Here is an 18,183-nt window from a genome sequence, read left to right as displayed (position 1 = left end):
GTGTTAAAAGGGCTGTGCCGAGGTAAGGAACACATAAATGTCAACGGACAAGTAATAAAATAAAAATTATTCTTACTTGATTTACTCAACGCCTGTTGCATCCCTTGACGCATTTCGCAATTACAAATGTGAATCATGTTCCATCTCGGCTACCCTAGTTGTGTCGGCTAAGCTAATGGCTAGTAGCTAGCTAGCTTTAAGTTACCTTCTAAAAGTTGATCAGGGGAGGCAAATAAAGAGTCAAACAGGCAAGTTGTTCAACGACCATGCAAAGTAAGCTTCGTCTGCCTTAGTTTACTAACCTAATGTTAACATTGTCCGTCTGGCTCAGCATTAGCAGTGTTAGCTAGCTAGATGCTTACTACGTTTACTATAACGTTACTGTTACAGCTAACGTTAGCTATGAACAAGTTAATGTTGTTACCTGACATGTAATGTATGTGCAACATTAGCGCTAAGAATACTTTTACCGTTACCGAAGTTTTCAGTAACGTTAGCTGGATAAGAAATGAGCCGTCGGAGGACTCTGTTATTTGTGAAAAATTAACTTGGTTCGGGCTGCAACATTAGCTATACTATACTTTAATTCAGTTATTTTCTCCATTAACACATATATCGTTAAGTCCGTAGAGTGTCACAGAATAGTGAACATTCCCATCACAAGTTCGGATGTATTCAGGTTGGTTGTTTTGTAGATATTCAGCTGCCTATTAACGTTATTATTAGCTACATTTCTTGTTAAGAAGAGCATTACATTCCCAGCTTTGAAAAGCTGCAACCATTGACTGCATTATAGCTTTTTATAAATACTGGAAAGATTAATCTATTACCAAAGTAGTTGTTGGTTTATTTTCTTTCATGCGAATAAATTAGTAATCTCTTGAGCTCTAATTATTTGTATGATTATTTGACTATTGTTTAGTCCCGAAAATGTCAAATTGAAGTAAAGCCCAGTAAAATTTCTCAGAGCATTTTTTTGTCCAATGAACTTTGAATTTTGTCATAAGGTCAAAGGTCTTGTGAATGAATAGGTGCACACAAAAAAATGTGATTACCTTCTAATAATGCAGGGCACTGTGGTGTACCAATGTGAGTCTGTGACAGTGTTAAAGAGTTGTTTTCACTGAATGCCTCATTTTGCCTTGACCTTAACGTGACGCAAAGCAACATGTATAGCTCTAAAATCAATTTGTGTCTTCGCAGGTTGGAGAATATGGTTGTGAATCTCTGTCTGCCACACTTTTATGCAACAGTTCATTGCAACAAGGTGCGACACATATTTCATGGAACTCTCACGTAACTAACTTCCTCAGGCAATTTTTTTTTATTTAACATGTACGATGCTTTCCTTTCTTTTGTAGAAAATTGCTGCTACTCCAGGTGACATGTAACTAGTGTTAGCAACAATTACTTGGGACACAGAACAGGCTAAAACCTTAATTTCTACACTCATGTAGTGTTTGATGAGAGCTCCATTCACCTTATTCCCCTAAAAAGTTACAGACAATACGTGTTAAGACCAACAGGAAGAACCAACTTAAACAGACATGAATTTTCAAAGAATGGAGTTGGAGGACGCAGATATAAATAAAGAAGCAGAGGGACAAAGTGGTGGGTGGGAGACTGAATCACAACTGACCTTGTGATGTTCTTTTTATTGGTACTTTGAAATCTAATCATGACTGTATTTTCTCCATTCTCGGGATGAAAGATGTTCTTTCACTCCTTCAATTATAGTTTGTTTTTTTTATATTTATTTATATTTATTTTATTTATATTGTTTAGACCCATTTGAATGTGCTGTTCTGAGCCACATTTCCAATGAGACAAGCCCCTGAAACTTAAGTTTTCCAGAATTGGTAATGCTTTTTTGTGAAGTATTAACAACATGCCTAAAATTAACACTTTGTAGTGAACCAATTCAATTGGACTGACACATGAGGTTTGCCATGTATTACACCATAAAAATGTATTATTTATTTTTATATATATATGTATATGTGTATATATGTGTGTGCATGTATGTATGTATATATATATATATATATATATATATATATATATGTATATATATGTGTATGTATATATGTATATATATGTGTATATATATATATATATATATATGTATATGTATATGTATATATATATGTATGTATGTGTGTATATATATATATATTATAATAATAATAATTATTATTATTATTATTATTATTTATTTATTTATTTATTTATTTTATTTATTTTTTAACTGCAGCTGTGCGCAGATGGCTATGATGTCACAAACCTTGTGTCAGCCGACCCTGCTCTCCGGAGGCGGGGCTTCAAGCTGGAGTACTTCCTACGTCCACCTGTACAGGTAAGGAGATGCTGTTGTATTTGGACAGAGGTTTACTTTCTTGCTGAGAGTTAGATGAGACGATTTCCAAGGAAAGTTCTTAATTGTTGTTTTTCACAGAGATAGCTACACATTCATATTGTCATAAAAATGTAAATGAATGGCATTGCAGTCTTGGAAATATCACTTTTATTCAAGTTACAAGCAGAAGGCAGAATTAGAATAATTTTAACAACAGCCTATATATTTTTTTTGAATCTTAATATTTGCAAAACTTTTAAAAGTGGGTATGATCTGCGGCAACACAGGTAATTTATTCATCTCTATTGTTAGTGATTTCCATTTTTTCTTTTATTCCTCTCAGGTGACGTTGAAGTTTGGCTTCCAGGTGGAGCTGTGCAGGGTGGATGTGGAGCTGTGGCCCTGGGGTATGGACCGAGGACAGGCCTGCAAGAGACTGGAGATTAGCACTAGCTCTGATCCGCTACCCTCCCAAAATGTTGGCCAAGGCCACAAAAGGGTTCAGCAAAAGAAAGAAATGCAGGTAAAGGACCAGAAACATAGCCGAGAAAAACAACAAGAGCATGACGGTAAATCTCGCCAGAGTAATGGCCCCCACTGGAGACTTAACGCCCAACAGTGGGGTGACGAAGCTCTAGATGAGCCTCAACAAAGAGGCCATGCGTTCAAGTGCCAATCAAACACTGAATCCAGTAATACTGTTGCAGAGTTTAAACTCGTAGGTCGCTGTGAACTAAGGGAGGAAACCCAAGTCTGTTTCACTCGTTCAAATATAAGTCCCCGGCCCCCGTTCCTCTCCACACCACCTCCACCACCTGCAAATTGTCGGCAAGAGGAGCTGTGGAGTCGGGGTCCGCTCTCATTAGGCGCTGTGACACAGCTTCGCGTGACTGTGCCATTTGGCGGTGCAGCATCTGCTCTGGGGCTCAAGGCCTTGGCCGTGTGGGGACAACCTGCTCGCTGCTGCCCTGCAGAAGAAGTGGAGAGGATTAAAAGAGTCCATGAGGCCAGTGATAGACGGCCGCCAAGACCGGTGTTTTTTGCCCCTTCTGTCAGCCAATCAAAATCACCACTGCAAGCAGCTACACCTCCAAGGTATGTGTTTATGAAGCAGTCTGTGAAGAATTAAATTTCGGTTTAATCATCTTCTTGTTGTAGATAAAATAGAGCTCATAATAATAAATTATATCCATTTTCTTACACTCTTGATAGTTATCTGTTTGCTCTTTGTCCGACTCCAGCAAACTTTCCATCCCAGAAGAGTTCCTTGACCCGATAACTCAGGAGGTAATGATGCTGCCCATGCTGCTGCCCAGTGGTGTGTCAGTGGACAACACCACAATGGAGGAGCACCAGAAGAGGGAAGCCACTTGGGGTCGAACCCCGAATGACCCCTTCACTGGCGTTCCGTTTACTTCAACCTCCCAGCCTCTTCCTAACCCCCAATTGAAAAGCCGCATTGACCTCTTCCTCCTGCAGCAAGGGATGATGAGCAGGGACGGGATGTTGGGGAGACAAGGGGATGGAGAGAATCCACAGGCCTCAAGACTTCTTGCATCTGAGGTACATGGACAGTCCCAGTATTCTCCATGTCTTAGTGAAAGCACAAAAAACAACACTGCTATTCAAGCATTTGCTGGCACCAGAAACACAAACAGGACCACACAAATAAAAGTCACTGGATTAGGACATTCATCAGATAATGGGAACCGCACATATAACTCCCAGCAGCCAACTACGGAGAGTAAATCAGAAAGAGGACAGAAACGAGATCTTAGTGACATTTCCAAAGATTCAACAGAAGGGTTGACAGCTGAGAGGCATCTACTACCTCACTCAAAAAGACCCAGACATGCAGTTTCAGGTGAGTTTAACATGCTCTTTAAGAGCGAGATCCTAAAACATTTCCTCTTCTGCTGACTCGTCTGCTGTGTCGATGTTCACTCCTTCACCATACTTCTTCAGTCCCCAGCTGCAGCTCTCACGAGCAGCGTTTGTCAGCCAGTCTGGATGAGGCCCTCTTCTCCGCCCTGCGGGGCCGACCCTCCTTCACCTCAAACTTGTCTCAGCAGAGCCGGGTTATTCCTGACTCTGAACCACTGAACACCTCGCAGCACAGTCAGACTGCAGGCACTCCAAACATGCCAACAGGTAGGATTGAGAAAAGTCCCCTACATAAATAATACAACACACAAAAAACATACTACCCTCTGTAAATATAAAAGGGGGTTTTAAACACGTAGCTTGCTTAGAAGGTGGCAACTGTGGTCAGGAGAACTGATCTGTCATAGCTCACTCAGTGGCTAGTTTGATGCTGCACTTCATCAGGCTTCAAAAATAACCTTTTTAAATATCCCTTAATTATTTTTTACAGGATCTTGGATAGAACAAAATTCAGGGCCACCAAAAGACATGTTGTCTTTTCTGAACTGATAAGAAATTCCACATAAACACTTGGGTGATTTATTATTGAGAGGCGTGTGCAGGAAATCTGAGGATCTAGTTGATTAAGAGAAAGAGGGTAAACCAGAGACTTGATTTACAACACATTACAAAGGAAATCCTGAAATGCACTGAAAAGCACAAATGTATGACTGTCTGTTTTTAAATGTGTAGAGTGTTTCTTATGTCTAATGTTAAACCAGTATAAATCCATTAACTGTTTGATTAATTGTCCCTCACATTTGCTTGCCAGGTGAGAAGACGTGCTCTGCATGTTCCTGTTCGGTCTCTGCTTACTCCAAATCAGCATCATCCATCTACCGTCTAACCTGCGGGCACCTGCTCTGCCATGCCTGCCTGCGGAGGGAATCGCAACCACTAGACACTGTCACTATAACAACATCCAATCCCATCTTGTGTCCCGGCTGCCAAAGCACTACCCCTCGCAGTGATGTCATACGTGTACATCACTGACTAATGCTGTAAAAAGGCAAACCTACACCTTTCAAAGCCTGTGATAAAATTAGGATTATTCTGAAGGTGAGGAGGGATTGTACTTCAGATGTGGCGTTTTAGTGTTGCAACTATGTTTAAATCAAAGTGGGGGAAAAAAAAATCATTTACAGCTGAAATTTACAGATCCTGGATAGATTGAATTGTAGATTGTTTACTTGGGTTGAAGCTACGTCCATCCCCCTCTTTAATATACAGTATATCTTCACAAATGTGTGATACTGCTGTTGAGTTATATGATAACATTCTAAATAATTACCAAGTTTACACGAAACTATTCATCCCTCAAGTTATTTCTTATTCACGCGTGTCAAGTACTAGTCTAGCAGTGAATTATATATATTGTTTTGAATTTTCTTGGACCCATGACGTCACAAAATTCACTCTATTTTGATGTATACAGCTGTGGAAAGAACAAGCCTTTAAAAAAAAATTTGCAATATTGTAAAAGAATATGAAAAGAAATCCACTTCTCTTCCACCCCCACTCCCTGTCTTAGTTTTTTTTTCAGCAAGCATTGAAGTGTAGTTGCAAGCCTTGGTTTGCAGCCTTTGTACAGAGCCTGGATGTGTAGATGTGTTGAGGATGCACAAAGAAAATTGTTGAGGGACAGAAGTACTGGGAGTAAGAGGGCAGAGGAATAAAAGTGGATTTTGACCCAAGGTTGTCACTGTGTCATTGTGAAGAAAAACACACAGGGCACACACGACCTCCCCCTCTTTCCTTCTTCACTCCATACACCACTTTACATTCCCTACACTCTTGTATAGTCCAAAGAGAGTAAATGCAGGCAAAAAAAATGTAAATGATAAGGACTTAAGGACCTTGGACTGACTATGTACTATTTTTCTTTTTGATGTGTTAATATTAAACCTTATATATTTCGTCCACAAAAGGGTTAAACAGACCAAAGTAAGGAAAAGCAGCATCACAGACATTATTTATGTGTTGGTTTCCCTGACAACATTAAGCTTAACCAAGGTCATGATCCTGTATCCGCTCAGTTAGAGCAAAGGCTGGATCCAGTTGTTCTGCATGTGAAATGGAGACATCAGCGTCACTGTTTGAGCTACAAGTTGAAGACAAACTTAAATGATAGTACTATATCAGACTGTGTATTTGAGTGGCAGCTACTTGTCAAATTGACTGATTAGCTTATTTTTGTGTTTGTATTTGTACATGTCAGAAATGTAAAATAAAATGTAAATAACACTCAAACTTAAAGTAAAAAGGTAATTTGGACAGCTCTCCAATTAATAGTTTTTATTGCCACATGGACGTTTCGAGCAGCTTGTTTCACAGGCTACCTGTGAAATGTAGGCCTATGTTTTTATTTCAAGATTCATTACAGGTTTCGGGTGTTGTCTCTTGTTAGTGAGAAGAAATGTTTTGAAATAGTTTTTTGTTAAACTTTTTATGTCCTGCAAAGACCACATTTTGTATTTATTGAAACGCTTCAAGCTTGAATGCCATGATGCTACTTAAAGAGCTGATGCTCAGTTTAGCCATTTAGCATCTACTTGTTAATCAGCATCACAATAGCTAATAGGTGAGCTACAACCCAAAGCATGCAAGGAGACACCGAACGGAATAATGAACTTAAGATATTAGTTTATTTGAAATGCTAATCGTGTTGTGCTCATTAATAGTGTTAAATTACATCAGCAGGATAATTTGTGCGATCTCGAGGTTGTCATGATGCTGTTGCATGAAGCAGTTTCCTTCATATTAAAAAAGTAAAAAAAAAAATGTCTGCATTGTGCATGATCGTCATCAAATGTAATTAATCAGCTCGCTTATTGCAGTAAATATAGTTGTCCACAAGTCTAATTAGTTGCTCGTGTTCTGCCATTTTCAGTGTGTGTCATCCGCCGCGGAGGCAGCAATTATTGTGAAAAGTTATTCCAAATAAGTGTGGCGCAGTCTTGAATACAGAAAAGGCATATTCTGCTCTCAGTGCTGTTTGTTTGTGTAGATTTGTTAGATGGCACACATCTGATGCAGAGCCATATCTGCTGCGACCTCTCGCGCACACGCACGCAAGTGGCCTTCGGGTGCGCGTACAAGTCGAGAGCGGAACAGCACGACACTGACGTCAGATAAGAGTGTCAATCGCTTTGTCAGGTCATGTCCATCTGCTTATAAGAGGAATCTATGAAGATTGAAGTTGGAAGATCAGTTACACATTCACCCAGGCGCAGGACATACCGGTGCGCGGCGCTCATCCAAGACCAGCAGCTATGCCTCAGTCCTTGTTGCCCCTGTGCGTCCTGGGACTCCTCGCCCTCTCATCCGCCTGTTACATCCAGAACTGCCCCCGAGGAGGGAAACGAGCGCTGCCGGAGACTGGGATCAGACAGGTGAGGACCACGGTCGTTTCTGCTTTTTTTTTGGTGGGATATCATCTTTGACTTTCTTAGATTTCTTTTATTCATTTGGAAGTCTTAGATTGGAAATTTCCCAAGCTGCATTTGAGCCTATTCTAATAACATTTTGGGAATGTGGGAAATTGAATGTAACCTACAATAATTTTTATGAGATCAAATTTGATATAATTGGTTTTATGGTTTGAATTCACATGTGTTTAAAGTGCAACCAAGCCATTTTACTTTAAACTGAACAAAGTCTGCTAAGGACCATGATAAAAGTCAATTGATAGCATAACAAAGTAGAACAGAAAAACTGTAATGTTGTGGTATGTTAAAGATAGCAGCAAATAGACCATTTATTTATCAGGTAAATATGAATAGTAAACATAAACATTTACCTTAAAAAGTATGTGTGTATGTGACAAACTTTTGTATTGTAGCTTATGAGGGAAACAAAAACTGCATTGTATGATGCCTTTCCAGTGTTTTAATATTATTTTTATTGTTAAGATTTCTGATATAGAGGCAAGTTAATACCCACATATAAATATATAGTGAAGTGAGATAAATGTGCAACAGAAATTATACAACCATTTTCCAGCATTTAATAATCAGCTTTAGCAAGCATAGATAGCATGCCCATTACCAATATTGTTTGAATATGAGAGGGAATAGGGAAAGTAAGCAATATACATTACAAAATGTATCAAAAGAGCGTGCAATGCCAAATGTATGTTCCAACAATGATTCAATGGATTCATAGCACCTGATTATTGCTTAAATCTATTCAATTCTCCACCAGTGCATGCCGTGTGGCCCCGGAGACAGGGGCCGCTGCTTCGGCCCCAGTATCTGCTGCGGGGAGGGCCTCGGTTGTCTGCTCGGCTCCCCGGAAACGGCTCACTGCGTGGAGGAGAACTACCTGCTCACCGCCTGCCAGGCAGGAGGGAGACCCTGTGGATCTGAGGGAGGACGCTGCGCTGCTTCAGGACTCTGCTGTAACTCTGGTATGGTCTGGTTTGATGTTTGTCATGTTCAGACAAGTTAATGATGGTATGAATTAGTCTTTGGGCACAGATTGAACTAAGTCCTCTCTTCCTTCCCAGAGAGCTGTGCGGTGGACCCTGACTGCCTGGGGGAGACCGAGGCCTCAGATCCAGCCCACGGCTCTGCAGGGAGCTCGCCAGCTGAGCTGCTGCTGCGCCTGCTGCATGTGGCCACCAGAGGATAGGATGATACTGTTGTGTGTGGAGGTTCCTCTGCTTCTCAGGGCCTGGAGGTGCAACAGAATAAAGATCATCCCTGTTCCACTACAAGCCTTAAGGTGTAAACCTTGAACCAATAAAATGCCAAGACAAACTTTGTTCTCTCATAACCCTTACTGCTGTGAATCGCTGTATCTGTAAAGACGGTCACAAAAAAGAAAAGCTATCTTTAACTTTAGTAATTGGCTATTTTCCTCCAGATCATATGGAAGAGGAATCACAATATTGGTTATGAAAAATATATTTCATGTTTGTTCCAACCTTCAAAATGTATATACTAATGCACATACTGTGAACAAAATTATATTCTATATGAGGGGAAACTCCTCAGAGGTCCATTTCAAATAAGTGAATTATGGCATAAAGAAAACACTGTAAATAAGTCAGAGTTGGGAGATGACAGACATCAATGTAAAACAGCAGCTTAAGCAGTTACTTCTTGTGTACTAGGAATAGTAATCGTGAAAATAGGAGAAACAATACAGAATGTTCACTGCCAAAAAAAAAAACCTGCTGTCTGTTTTCATTATTCCATCACTCAATGTAATTACACCTTTACAAATTATTCACTGATAAGGCTTGTTTATTTTCCATCTGTGTGCGCGTGTGTGCGCGTGTATGTGTTTGCGTGCGTGTGTGTGTGTGTGAAAGAGAGTAAAAGGAATGAATAATTACCCAACATAGAGAACTACTTGTAAGAAATCAGGAATGATAATTGTTGTCGTTTAATCAGTTTTGATCACTTGAACTCGCCCCGGGGTTTGAACTTCTTTTGTTTTATTTTTCAAGAGGACACAGATTGTTTGGGTGCGATCCAAATGAATAATGAGGGTCAAGAGGGGACAACAAAGGCTGGACTTTTTAAAGAAAGATTTGGTGTTTTAAGGTAGTCGTCATCATTTATCGAGTAGGCTAGTCCAGCAAACACATCACTTGTTGCACAGATAACATAATGTGATAGTGTTCTAATCAATGCCGTACCTTTCATTCACCTCCTTCAAGCACGCTACTCTCTCTCTGTTGTGTATCAACATGTCCAGTTTGCGTAAATGAAAGGAAGTGGATTTTAATTGTCATATTCCTTTTGTGTGTGATGATTGAAAGCTGATGTCTCTGCCAGAACTGTATGTGATGGCAGTTTGTCTGAAATGTTTTCCAGATCAAGATGAAACAGAATGCAGGACCTCCCACATTTTGACATTAACCTGTTTTGACTGACTCAATGTGGGCCATATCTGAAAAACTTGAAATTTGTCATAAATCTGATGCATCTTGTGTTTCCTTTACACATGATCACTTAGTAGTAGTATAATAGTGAATTCAAACAGATAATGTGTAGACCACATTAACTTAAAGTAGTAGTACTGACCATTTTGGGGCCCTGAATGACATATTTATGTATGGCTAAATTATTGTAAAGTTCTGCTTGACTTCCTATTCATTTACAGTTGAGATCACCTTTAATAAGTAGTAGAGTAACTTATTGGACATTTTGAAATTAAACAAAATGGAGAAAATACAGTAAAGAGTAAACAGCTATGCAGCTGGCACATTTTTGTTTTATTTCTTGGTTTTGAGTTAAATATCAACTATAACTATATCAACTATTGGAATAATTGTCGTGCAATTTGCTATACACATCATGACCCCCCTCAGGATAAATTATAACAACTTAAACGATGCCTTCATTTTCTGATCGAGCACTACCATCAAGCATGGCTGCAGACTCTTGTTAATGGAAACATGCACTGTGGTCTCTCTGTCAAAAAATCAACTCAGTGACAAGAAGGCAGACTTCTTCTTTCTTTTCAAGCAGTCAGTAAATGTAATAATCATAAGCCAATGTAGTAAAACCAGATCGCAGTGGCTTCTTTTAAAGACCAAAACAAATCCTCCAGATTGAATTTATGGAAGAAAAAAAACATGTCAGACACCTATGTCAAACTGGCTCATACAGGAGGGAAAACAAAATAAGTCTTGTGATTTTAAGGCTTTATATTGGATCAGGTATTTATTGTTGCATGCTCAAAAATGAAATGCAAACCAAACATCACAAAGACACTGCATGGTTTTAACTCATCAGTAACTTTCCTAAACACCTAAGTAGTCAGTCTGTCATTCTTGCTACCAGAAAAATTCCCCTGGGGAACAGTTGGAATTCCCCCCCCACCCGAATAATTATATTGTTGGGTTTGCACGCTCAGGTAAATTGCGCAACATGCGACAAAGGTTTGCAAACCACACCTGAGCACACAATGAATGAATAAATTAACGTGAAAGTTGCAGCTTCTAGGTCAACATAGTGTCTTGTCGTCAGATCCATATCTGTCAACATGGATTCATTTATGTCAATTAAGCATTTATTTATCGATGCCTGCAATCTTTTGTATTTGACGACTATGCTGCCAAAGGTCGGATTTTAAATTTGCCCTCATCTGGAAATTCAGTTTTTTAGCTCTTCCCTCTGCAGGGAGGTCATAGGTCAGGGCCGTCTACAGAGAAAGAGTCTGGCTCATGGACACTTGAGCAGGGCAAATGTTTGCTGATTCAGGTGCTTGAACTCAGGTCCTCTTGTTGAAAGATTGTCCCCAATTAACATTACTCCAAACCGCTGCCCAAATGGTAGGCCTATATACATATTTTTTTCAACATTAAAACATTCTTACAGAGCCTTGCACTAATCACGCATACTACGTTGGCTCAAGACTTTAAATACACCATTTGATATATCTCCCTTTACTTTTAACTGTGATGTTTGACAACGCTGTTTTAAGACCTTTAACATTTGCTCTCCATTGAGTTTCCATTTGATCCCAATTGTTTAAACTATATCCTATCTTTCGTGATTCTGGGTGTGGCATTTGCTGAGCTTTCATTTAGTTTGCATCAATCAAAAAAAGATCTCGTTAAAAAGAGTGGTTATTGAACCTGTCGGAGCTTGTCTGAACAGAGCATACCTGTACCTGCATACACACTCATCCAGATTCCAACAGTAGCAGTTTGAACAAAGAGTCGGGTTCAAAATGAAAGTAACATTTGTTTTCTATTAGACTTTAAACCTACCTTGGGTTAATTACCAAATCATCATTGTTTCATAACCTTGTGTTTTGCAATATGTTGCATTTACAAAGATGCTGAACGGTTCAAGCACTGTGTTTGCACACTTGCCTGTGTTTGTGGGTGGGTTATGTGTGTGTGTGTGTGTGTGTGTGTGTGTGTGTGTGTGTGTGTGTGTGTGTGTGTGTGTGTGTGTGTGTGTGTGTGTGTGTGTGTGTGTGTGTGTGTGTGTGTGTGTGTGTGTCTGTGTGTGTGTCTGTGTGTATGTGTGTTCAGTGCAAGTATTTAAAGGATAAGGAAATATTTGTTCTGCTCATTTGCTCATCATGGATGTGAAAGTTGCGTTTGTGATTGCCTGTCTGTGTACTTTGGCCATCACCTCTACTGAAGGTAAGGACCCCACTTTCATGACAAATACTCATGTTAAAACCAAGAAAAAGCTAGTTTTGAATCAGTTTGTATCTGAGTACAGGTGTGTGGTAACTATTCCTCTCTGTATGGTGCAAACATAAATACAAATGTAAAGTGTTGTAAACAGTTATTGAATTTCACATTTCTGTTCATTTAACCTAGAAAGTTTAAATGAGCATGTGCACGTGTTAAGCAAAGGATGTAAATCATTTAGTTGTTGTTACAGCTGTTTCATCAAGCTGCTTTTTAGTTTTACAACCTACAACTTTAGACTTTTTGGAATTTTATTTCTTATTCTGAAACCCAACCAAACCCAAACCCAAGTCCCAAATATTATATTGTGCTCTTGAGAAAAGTCTTGTACAAAACCTAAATCGTAATAACAGATTTGGAGATTTAAGTTGACTGCACTGTGCTGATAGCACACAGACACAGTTCATCAGTCTATAACAAATACATTTAGTTTCCAACATCTTTATTATTGATCTTAATCCCATATTGCAGCTGGCATCCCAAAATGCTGCGTCGCAACAGCAACGGACATCCCTGTGGGACTGCTGCTGAAGGTTCACAGCTGGAACATGCAGACAAGCAGCGGCGCCTGTGACATCCCTGCATTGATGTAAGCAGTGAAGATCAACAATGAGCCAAATGTTTACAGTGATTTTGTAGTTATGAATGCTTAATTTTCTTACTAACTTAGTATCTACAACTGAATCATATTTTTCTTTGCTTGTGGGTCCACAGACTGTATGTAAAGGAGATGAAGAAGCCCATATGTGCTCATCCTAAAGTGAAGAGAACACTGATGGTGCTGCAGTGGCTGATCAAAAAGAACAAGCTGAAAGCAGCTTACTGAGATGAGGAAAGAAAATTTCACGAAATTTGTGTTTTCACAGTTGGTGTTTCAAGAGCTTGTGTCAGTCCTTATGGTTTTTTTCTTTTTATTGAGAGAGGTACTCGTACTTTAGTATTTCTATTTTATACTCTTTAATTCTGTCCGACAAGATTTTAGAGGGAAATATTGTACTTTTTACTCCACATTTATTAAACAGCTACTTTTTTAGGTTAAGATTTTACCTTCCTAACATATGATTTTTATAAAATTGGATGCGTTGTTATAGACCAAACTGTAGGCTAAATAAAGTGTTTCAGATCAGCTCCACTTTGACTGTGTGCAACAATAAAGTATGGCTTACATGATAACACATCAATAATAATGATCCAATAACAACATGGAATGGGGACATTCTGCATTGTTAGTACTTTTACTTGTAATACTTTAAGTATATTTTGTTGCTAATACTTTTGTACTTCTACTTATGTAAAAGTTTAAACACTGGAGTTTTACTTATAATGGGAGTATTATTTTTTTATAGTGTGGTAAATAATGTGAATATGACTTCCACCATTGCATTTATAGAATCATTGTAAACAAAACAAAAAATAAATCTCTGTAAAATGTGATTTGATACATTATATTTTTCTCTGTGATTTGTGCCTCCAGATGTACCAGCGATGATTGTCTAGCAATAGTCAAACTATGAAGAGAGAGACGTTTTGCTGCTCTTTGCAAATAATATTCAGTAATTTCAGAGAGATGCAGGTCAAAGTGTGTTGATTGTTTTCTGGCTATATTAAGAAACGCAGTCAAACCACCAACCAGAGGGAGGGGGGCAACTGCCAATCACTAAAGTTATGATCAATTATCTGGGCCAACACTCGCCATCAGAGGACACTTGTGAATATCATGTTAATACTGAATTCAATGTGTTTGGTAAATACGTACATTTTCACATTTGTTCTTTGTCATAACTTATTTTTTACAAGCGCTAGAAGACAAATGAGAGCAAGAGACTCCAGAGTCCTCAAAGACTAGGCTACGATAGAACTCTTTATGTCTGAGGGCTCTATAAATACTGTAACTTACCCTTGGAAATGGAACTCCAGATCATTATAGAAATGAAAGTAAATTGGACTTAAATGTTCCGTGTTTGGTCTTGTCCTCTGATGATTAAAACTCTGACCCGCTTCTTCTTCTGTCATGACTAATCCCATGAAGACAAGCTGCTACATACAGAGAAGGCTGTAAAACCTTCCAGAAAGCTTCAATGAGCTCATTTATTAGATTTTTTTAGGTTTCATTCCAAAGTGAGTGATCCTCTTAAAAAACAGAGACAAAGAGGTGAAAGCACATACTTACGTTTACTCCAGTTGCTGTTACAGAGTAGCTTTGTAATGTACTTTTTTGTATATCTTTTTAAATAGGGTCATTTTTCTTTTATGTTTTTGTACTTAAATCCATTTTAGATTTTTAGATTAGAATACCTCAATAAAATATAAAAATATACTGGGTGGTTTATACTAACCATGTTGTGTGAATGGAATCTTTAATACCTTTTGAATACTATGGTAACGTGTAAAAAGTGTTTGCTTTTCATTAAACTAAATGATAGTGTTGATGAAAACATTTTCTCATAAAATTCAACGTTCTCTTGATCGTGTCTTTAGAAAAACTCTGCAGTGAAAATCAACATTTAAACCATCCGAGACTAAAAGACAGTAGGCAGCCATGAAATGCTGATACTGCTTTTAGTATTCTGCAGCATGTAGTCTAACATTAAACTCAGAAAAGTGAGGAATTACTTTCACTCAATTTGTGCACAAAAACGGGCAAAAGGAACTTAAAAAATAAAACGCTTTTGGACTGACAGCGACTCATTGGGAAACACTTTTGAAGCCTGGCATTCAACCTCAGGCAGCATCTGGTTATGTAAATCCCTTTTGTAAGTCCTACTATTACCACAGTTATACAGTACATCGAGTCATTTCGGAATTAGGTGACATCTTATTAAAATCTGAAAGTGGCATGTGAAAGTCAGGTGAAATATGTTTTGATGACATGACAAAATAAACTACAGGTGAACAGTAATCCACCGGTTCACTACTCCACTCAGTCACCAACATTGAGTTATTAATCAGACTAAGACCGAAGTCCTCAGGCTGTTATGATTGTGAATAACTCATCCCTTCCAAATGGCAGAAAAGCACCTCCAGCTAATTACAGTAATCTCCCTTTTGAGTCAGTCAGGCTCTTAACCGAGCAGTAGTTTCTCAAATGTGTCTGCTCGAGTCAAAGCAGGTTTCTCCAATTCAGGTAGTGAAACAGTTGAATGTGAAGACATCTTACACCATTTTACCAAATAACTCTTATTTATTATCACACCAGCAGGGTTGGGTCAGATTACTTTGACATGTAATCCATTACTGACTACAAATTACATGGCAATTTTTGTAATCAGTAACGCTCACTTGGATCACCCAAAACATGTAACGTAATCTGATTACTTTAGGATTACTCTTAGATCACTTCAATAAATATGCACCTTAAGTAAAAAAACACTGCCACAGAATTTATCAGTGAATTCTCATTTTATTTTTCTCTTTATTATTACATCTAAGAAATCTTTTTGCTCTCATTAAAGCATTCCTGTGTGGACTAACTAAAAACTTTATTAACTAAAAACATTATATTTATCACTAAGTACTTTCTTTACTCTGAACATATCCGTTTCTCAGTACATATCCTCATATCAATCAGTTTAACTCTTTTCTCACATCATATTGAATGTTTAAAACGAAAAACATTTGTAAAACATTTTTGTATCTTTTCTCACTTTTCGCTCTCTGAACATTTCTCATAACATATCCACAACATATCTTTCAAAATCTCAAAATAAGTGTAAACATATCTTAGAACAGTCTAAAACATGAACATGTTCATTTTTCAACATATTAGCATTGTTTTTATTATTATATCCTCAACACGTCTAATTTTTCTAAGCACATTAATCAAAGGCCACAGAAACAACTTTTCTGTTGTATCGCAACAGGAGCACTTGTTCAAAATGTTCATCTGTCAAGCATTTCCTCTGGGGGGTAAGGATGTTGCCGCCATGGCTGAAGAGCCGTTCAACAGATGCACTCGAGGGTAAGGTGGTGTTATATTTGAAAGGTCCCATGACATGGTGCTCTTTGGATGCTTTTATATAATACTGTATATCTGAAGTCTCTTTCCCGAAATTCAGCCTTGGTGCAGAATTACAGCCACTAGAGCAAGTCCCACAATTTCTGTGACTGTAGCTATTGAGACCTCATAAGGAGCAAGATTCCAGATCGGCCCATCTGAGCTTTCATTTTCTCAAAGGCGGGGCAGGATACCCAGGGCTCGGTTTACACCTATCACCATTTCTAGCCACTGGGGGACCATAGGCAGGCTGGGGGAACGCATATTAATGTTAAAAAACCTCAAGTGAAATTTTCATGCCATGGGACCTTTAAGAAACAACCTCCTCACCTTTGGAAACTCATTAAGGCAGTCAAGGGTCTTGCTTAACCCTAGTTGGCGATATTGTCAACCAATACTAACTAACTACTAACTAATTTTTTTCCCAACTGAAACAGGTCTGTCCCTCCATCTTGAGTTTTGATTTGAACCTTCTTCTTGTCAAGAAACTACACAGGCAATTGGATGATAGTGAAATCTATGGACAAACGAATGAACTGCTTGTCAAATTAAAACATACCGGTAGGCTATCATAAAAAAGTTGCGTCGGGTAATCCTCAACAATGTAACTGTAATCTGATTACACTTTTTTATTGTAATCTGGGTCGATTATAGTTACTTGATTTTTGTAATCTGATTATGTAATCCAGATTACATGTAATCCCCTGCACACCAGTATACGTTTAATTTTCTTTATCAGAAATCTGAAGTCAAATAAAAACGGGTTAAAAGTCAACCAGGCTTCATGGCATCAGCAACAGAGTAAGAAAAGATATTGAGAAAACAAACATAATGGTGTCAGATTGGGCCACAGCAAAAGTTACCGTAACACACACACACAAAAATATAACAGCTGTGCAATGATGAAATCCTGCTGACAGCTTAATCTGTTATAGTCCCTAGGCACTGATTTATCAGCACTTAAACTGTCAGCAAAGTTTGGCTGTGGCTCATCTTGCCTTGAAGCGCAAGTGTTGTAAAGCTGATCAAAGAAGGATCATTTGTGTTGATCAAACAAAACAAAAAGCAAGTTTTTAACATCCAGTGAAAGACGAGAAGAAAAGTGAGCTCTGAGCAAGCGAGAACATGATAGAGCAGACCTGCATAATCAGACTGCAGAATGTAAAGCTGGAGGAGAAAGTTGTGCTTGTGGTTACCAGCCACTCTTGTCAAATAAAGATGTCTTCTTTTACGCTGTGAAGTTCACAAGTCTGATGCAATAGCACCTTCTGGTGGAGACACTGATAACAAGTGGAGATGGAAAGTGTTGTGCAATACTGTAGGCCACAATGACAATCAGTGATTTATATTGAGATTTTATTCTAGACTCCTAACCTGCAGATTCATCAGGTTTGCCAGCGTGTTGAGTTGAGTGTGTTCATGCATTGTGGCAAATGTTTGTCTGGTAATGTAGGCTACTCGGCCCAGCTATCAGACAACTCCACATGCCCCTGGAAAGTAGCGTCACATTTGGCATCGCCTACAGTTCCTCCGTACAGAGTTTCAGTCAGGAACCTGGTTACAAAATTGTACATCATCCCGCTTGCTTTGCTAAATCTTATCCTCACTATCAGATAACTTGTTGCAGCAGTTGACTCTATGAATGCCCCCATAAAAGATTTATTATCATCAGCACATATTAGCAAAGTGCACCCACATAACAATTTTTGGTTCTCTAAAGGTTCCGGGAAGGTTCGCTGAAGG

General features: G+C 38.7%; 3 protein-coding genes across 4 annotated transcripts; all 3 read left to right on the top strand.

Moving 5' to 3' along the window:
• The first annotated feature begins 134 nt into the window (after positions 1–134).
• On the top strand, positions 135–6,553 carry ubox5 (U-box domain containing 5). Of its 2 annotated transcripts, none has more exons than XM_039803213.1 (7): positions 135–248; positions 1,204–1,267; positions 2,255–2,356; positions 2,700–3,451; positions 3,598–4,220; positions 4,322–4,507; positions 5,052–6,553. In XM_039803213.1, exons 2-7 carry the CDS (start codon positions 1,214–1,216, stop codon positions 5,270–5,272), a joined length of 1,938 nt encoding a protein of 645 aa, XP_039659147.1. In that variant the 5' UTR covers positions 135–248; positions 1,204–1,213; the 3' UTR covers positions 5,273–6,553. The 2 variants fall into 2 exon arrangements, with proteins under 2 accessions (XP_039659147.1, XP_039659146.1); XM_039803212.1 differs by having other exon boundaries at positions 145–273.
• Positions 6,554–7,345: 792 nt separating this feature from the next.
• LOC120560571 (arginine vasopressin) lies at positions 7,346–9,039 on the top strand. The gene is made up of 3 exons (XM_039803216.1): positions 7,346–7,671; positions 8,483–8,687; positions 8,787–9,039. The coding sequence occupies exons 1-3, from the start codon at positions 7,552–7,554 to the stop codon at positions 8,909–8,911; spliced, it is 450 nt and encodes a 149-aa protein (XP_039659150.1). The 5' UTR covers positions 7,346–7,551; the 3' UTR covers positions 8,912–9,039.
• Positions 9,040–12,246: 3,207 nt separating this feature from the next.
• ccl27a (chemokine (C-C motif) ligand 27a) lies at positions 12,247–14,445 on the top strand. Its single transcript, XM_039802171.1, has 3 exons — positions 12,247–12,392; positions 12,918–13,035; positions 13,161–14,445. The coding sequence occupies exons 1-3, from the start codon at positions 12,329–12,331 to the stop codon at positions 13,270–13,272; spliced, it is 294 nt and encodes a 97-aa protein (XP_039658105.1). The 5' UTR covers positions 12,247–12,328; the 3' UTR covers positions 13,273–14,445.
• The last annotated feature ends 3,738 nt before the right edge of the window (positions 14,446–18,183 follow it).

Source organism: Perca fluviatilis, chromosome 6, assembly GCF_010015445.1.
Source record: "Perca fluviatilis chromosome 6, GENO_Pfluv_1.0, whole genome shotgun sequence".
Lineage (NCBI taxonomy): Eukaryota > Metazoa > Chordata > Actinopteri > Perciformes > Percidae > Perca > Perca fluviatilis.
Note: the sequence above shows the minus strand (reverse complement) of the source record. Positions and strands in the feature narration are given on the sequence as shown.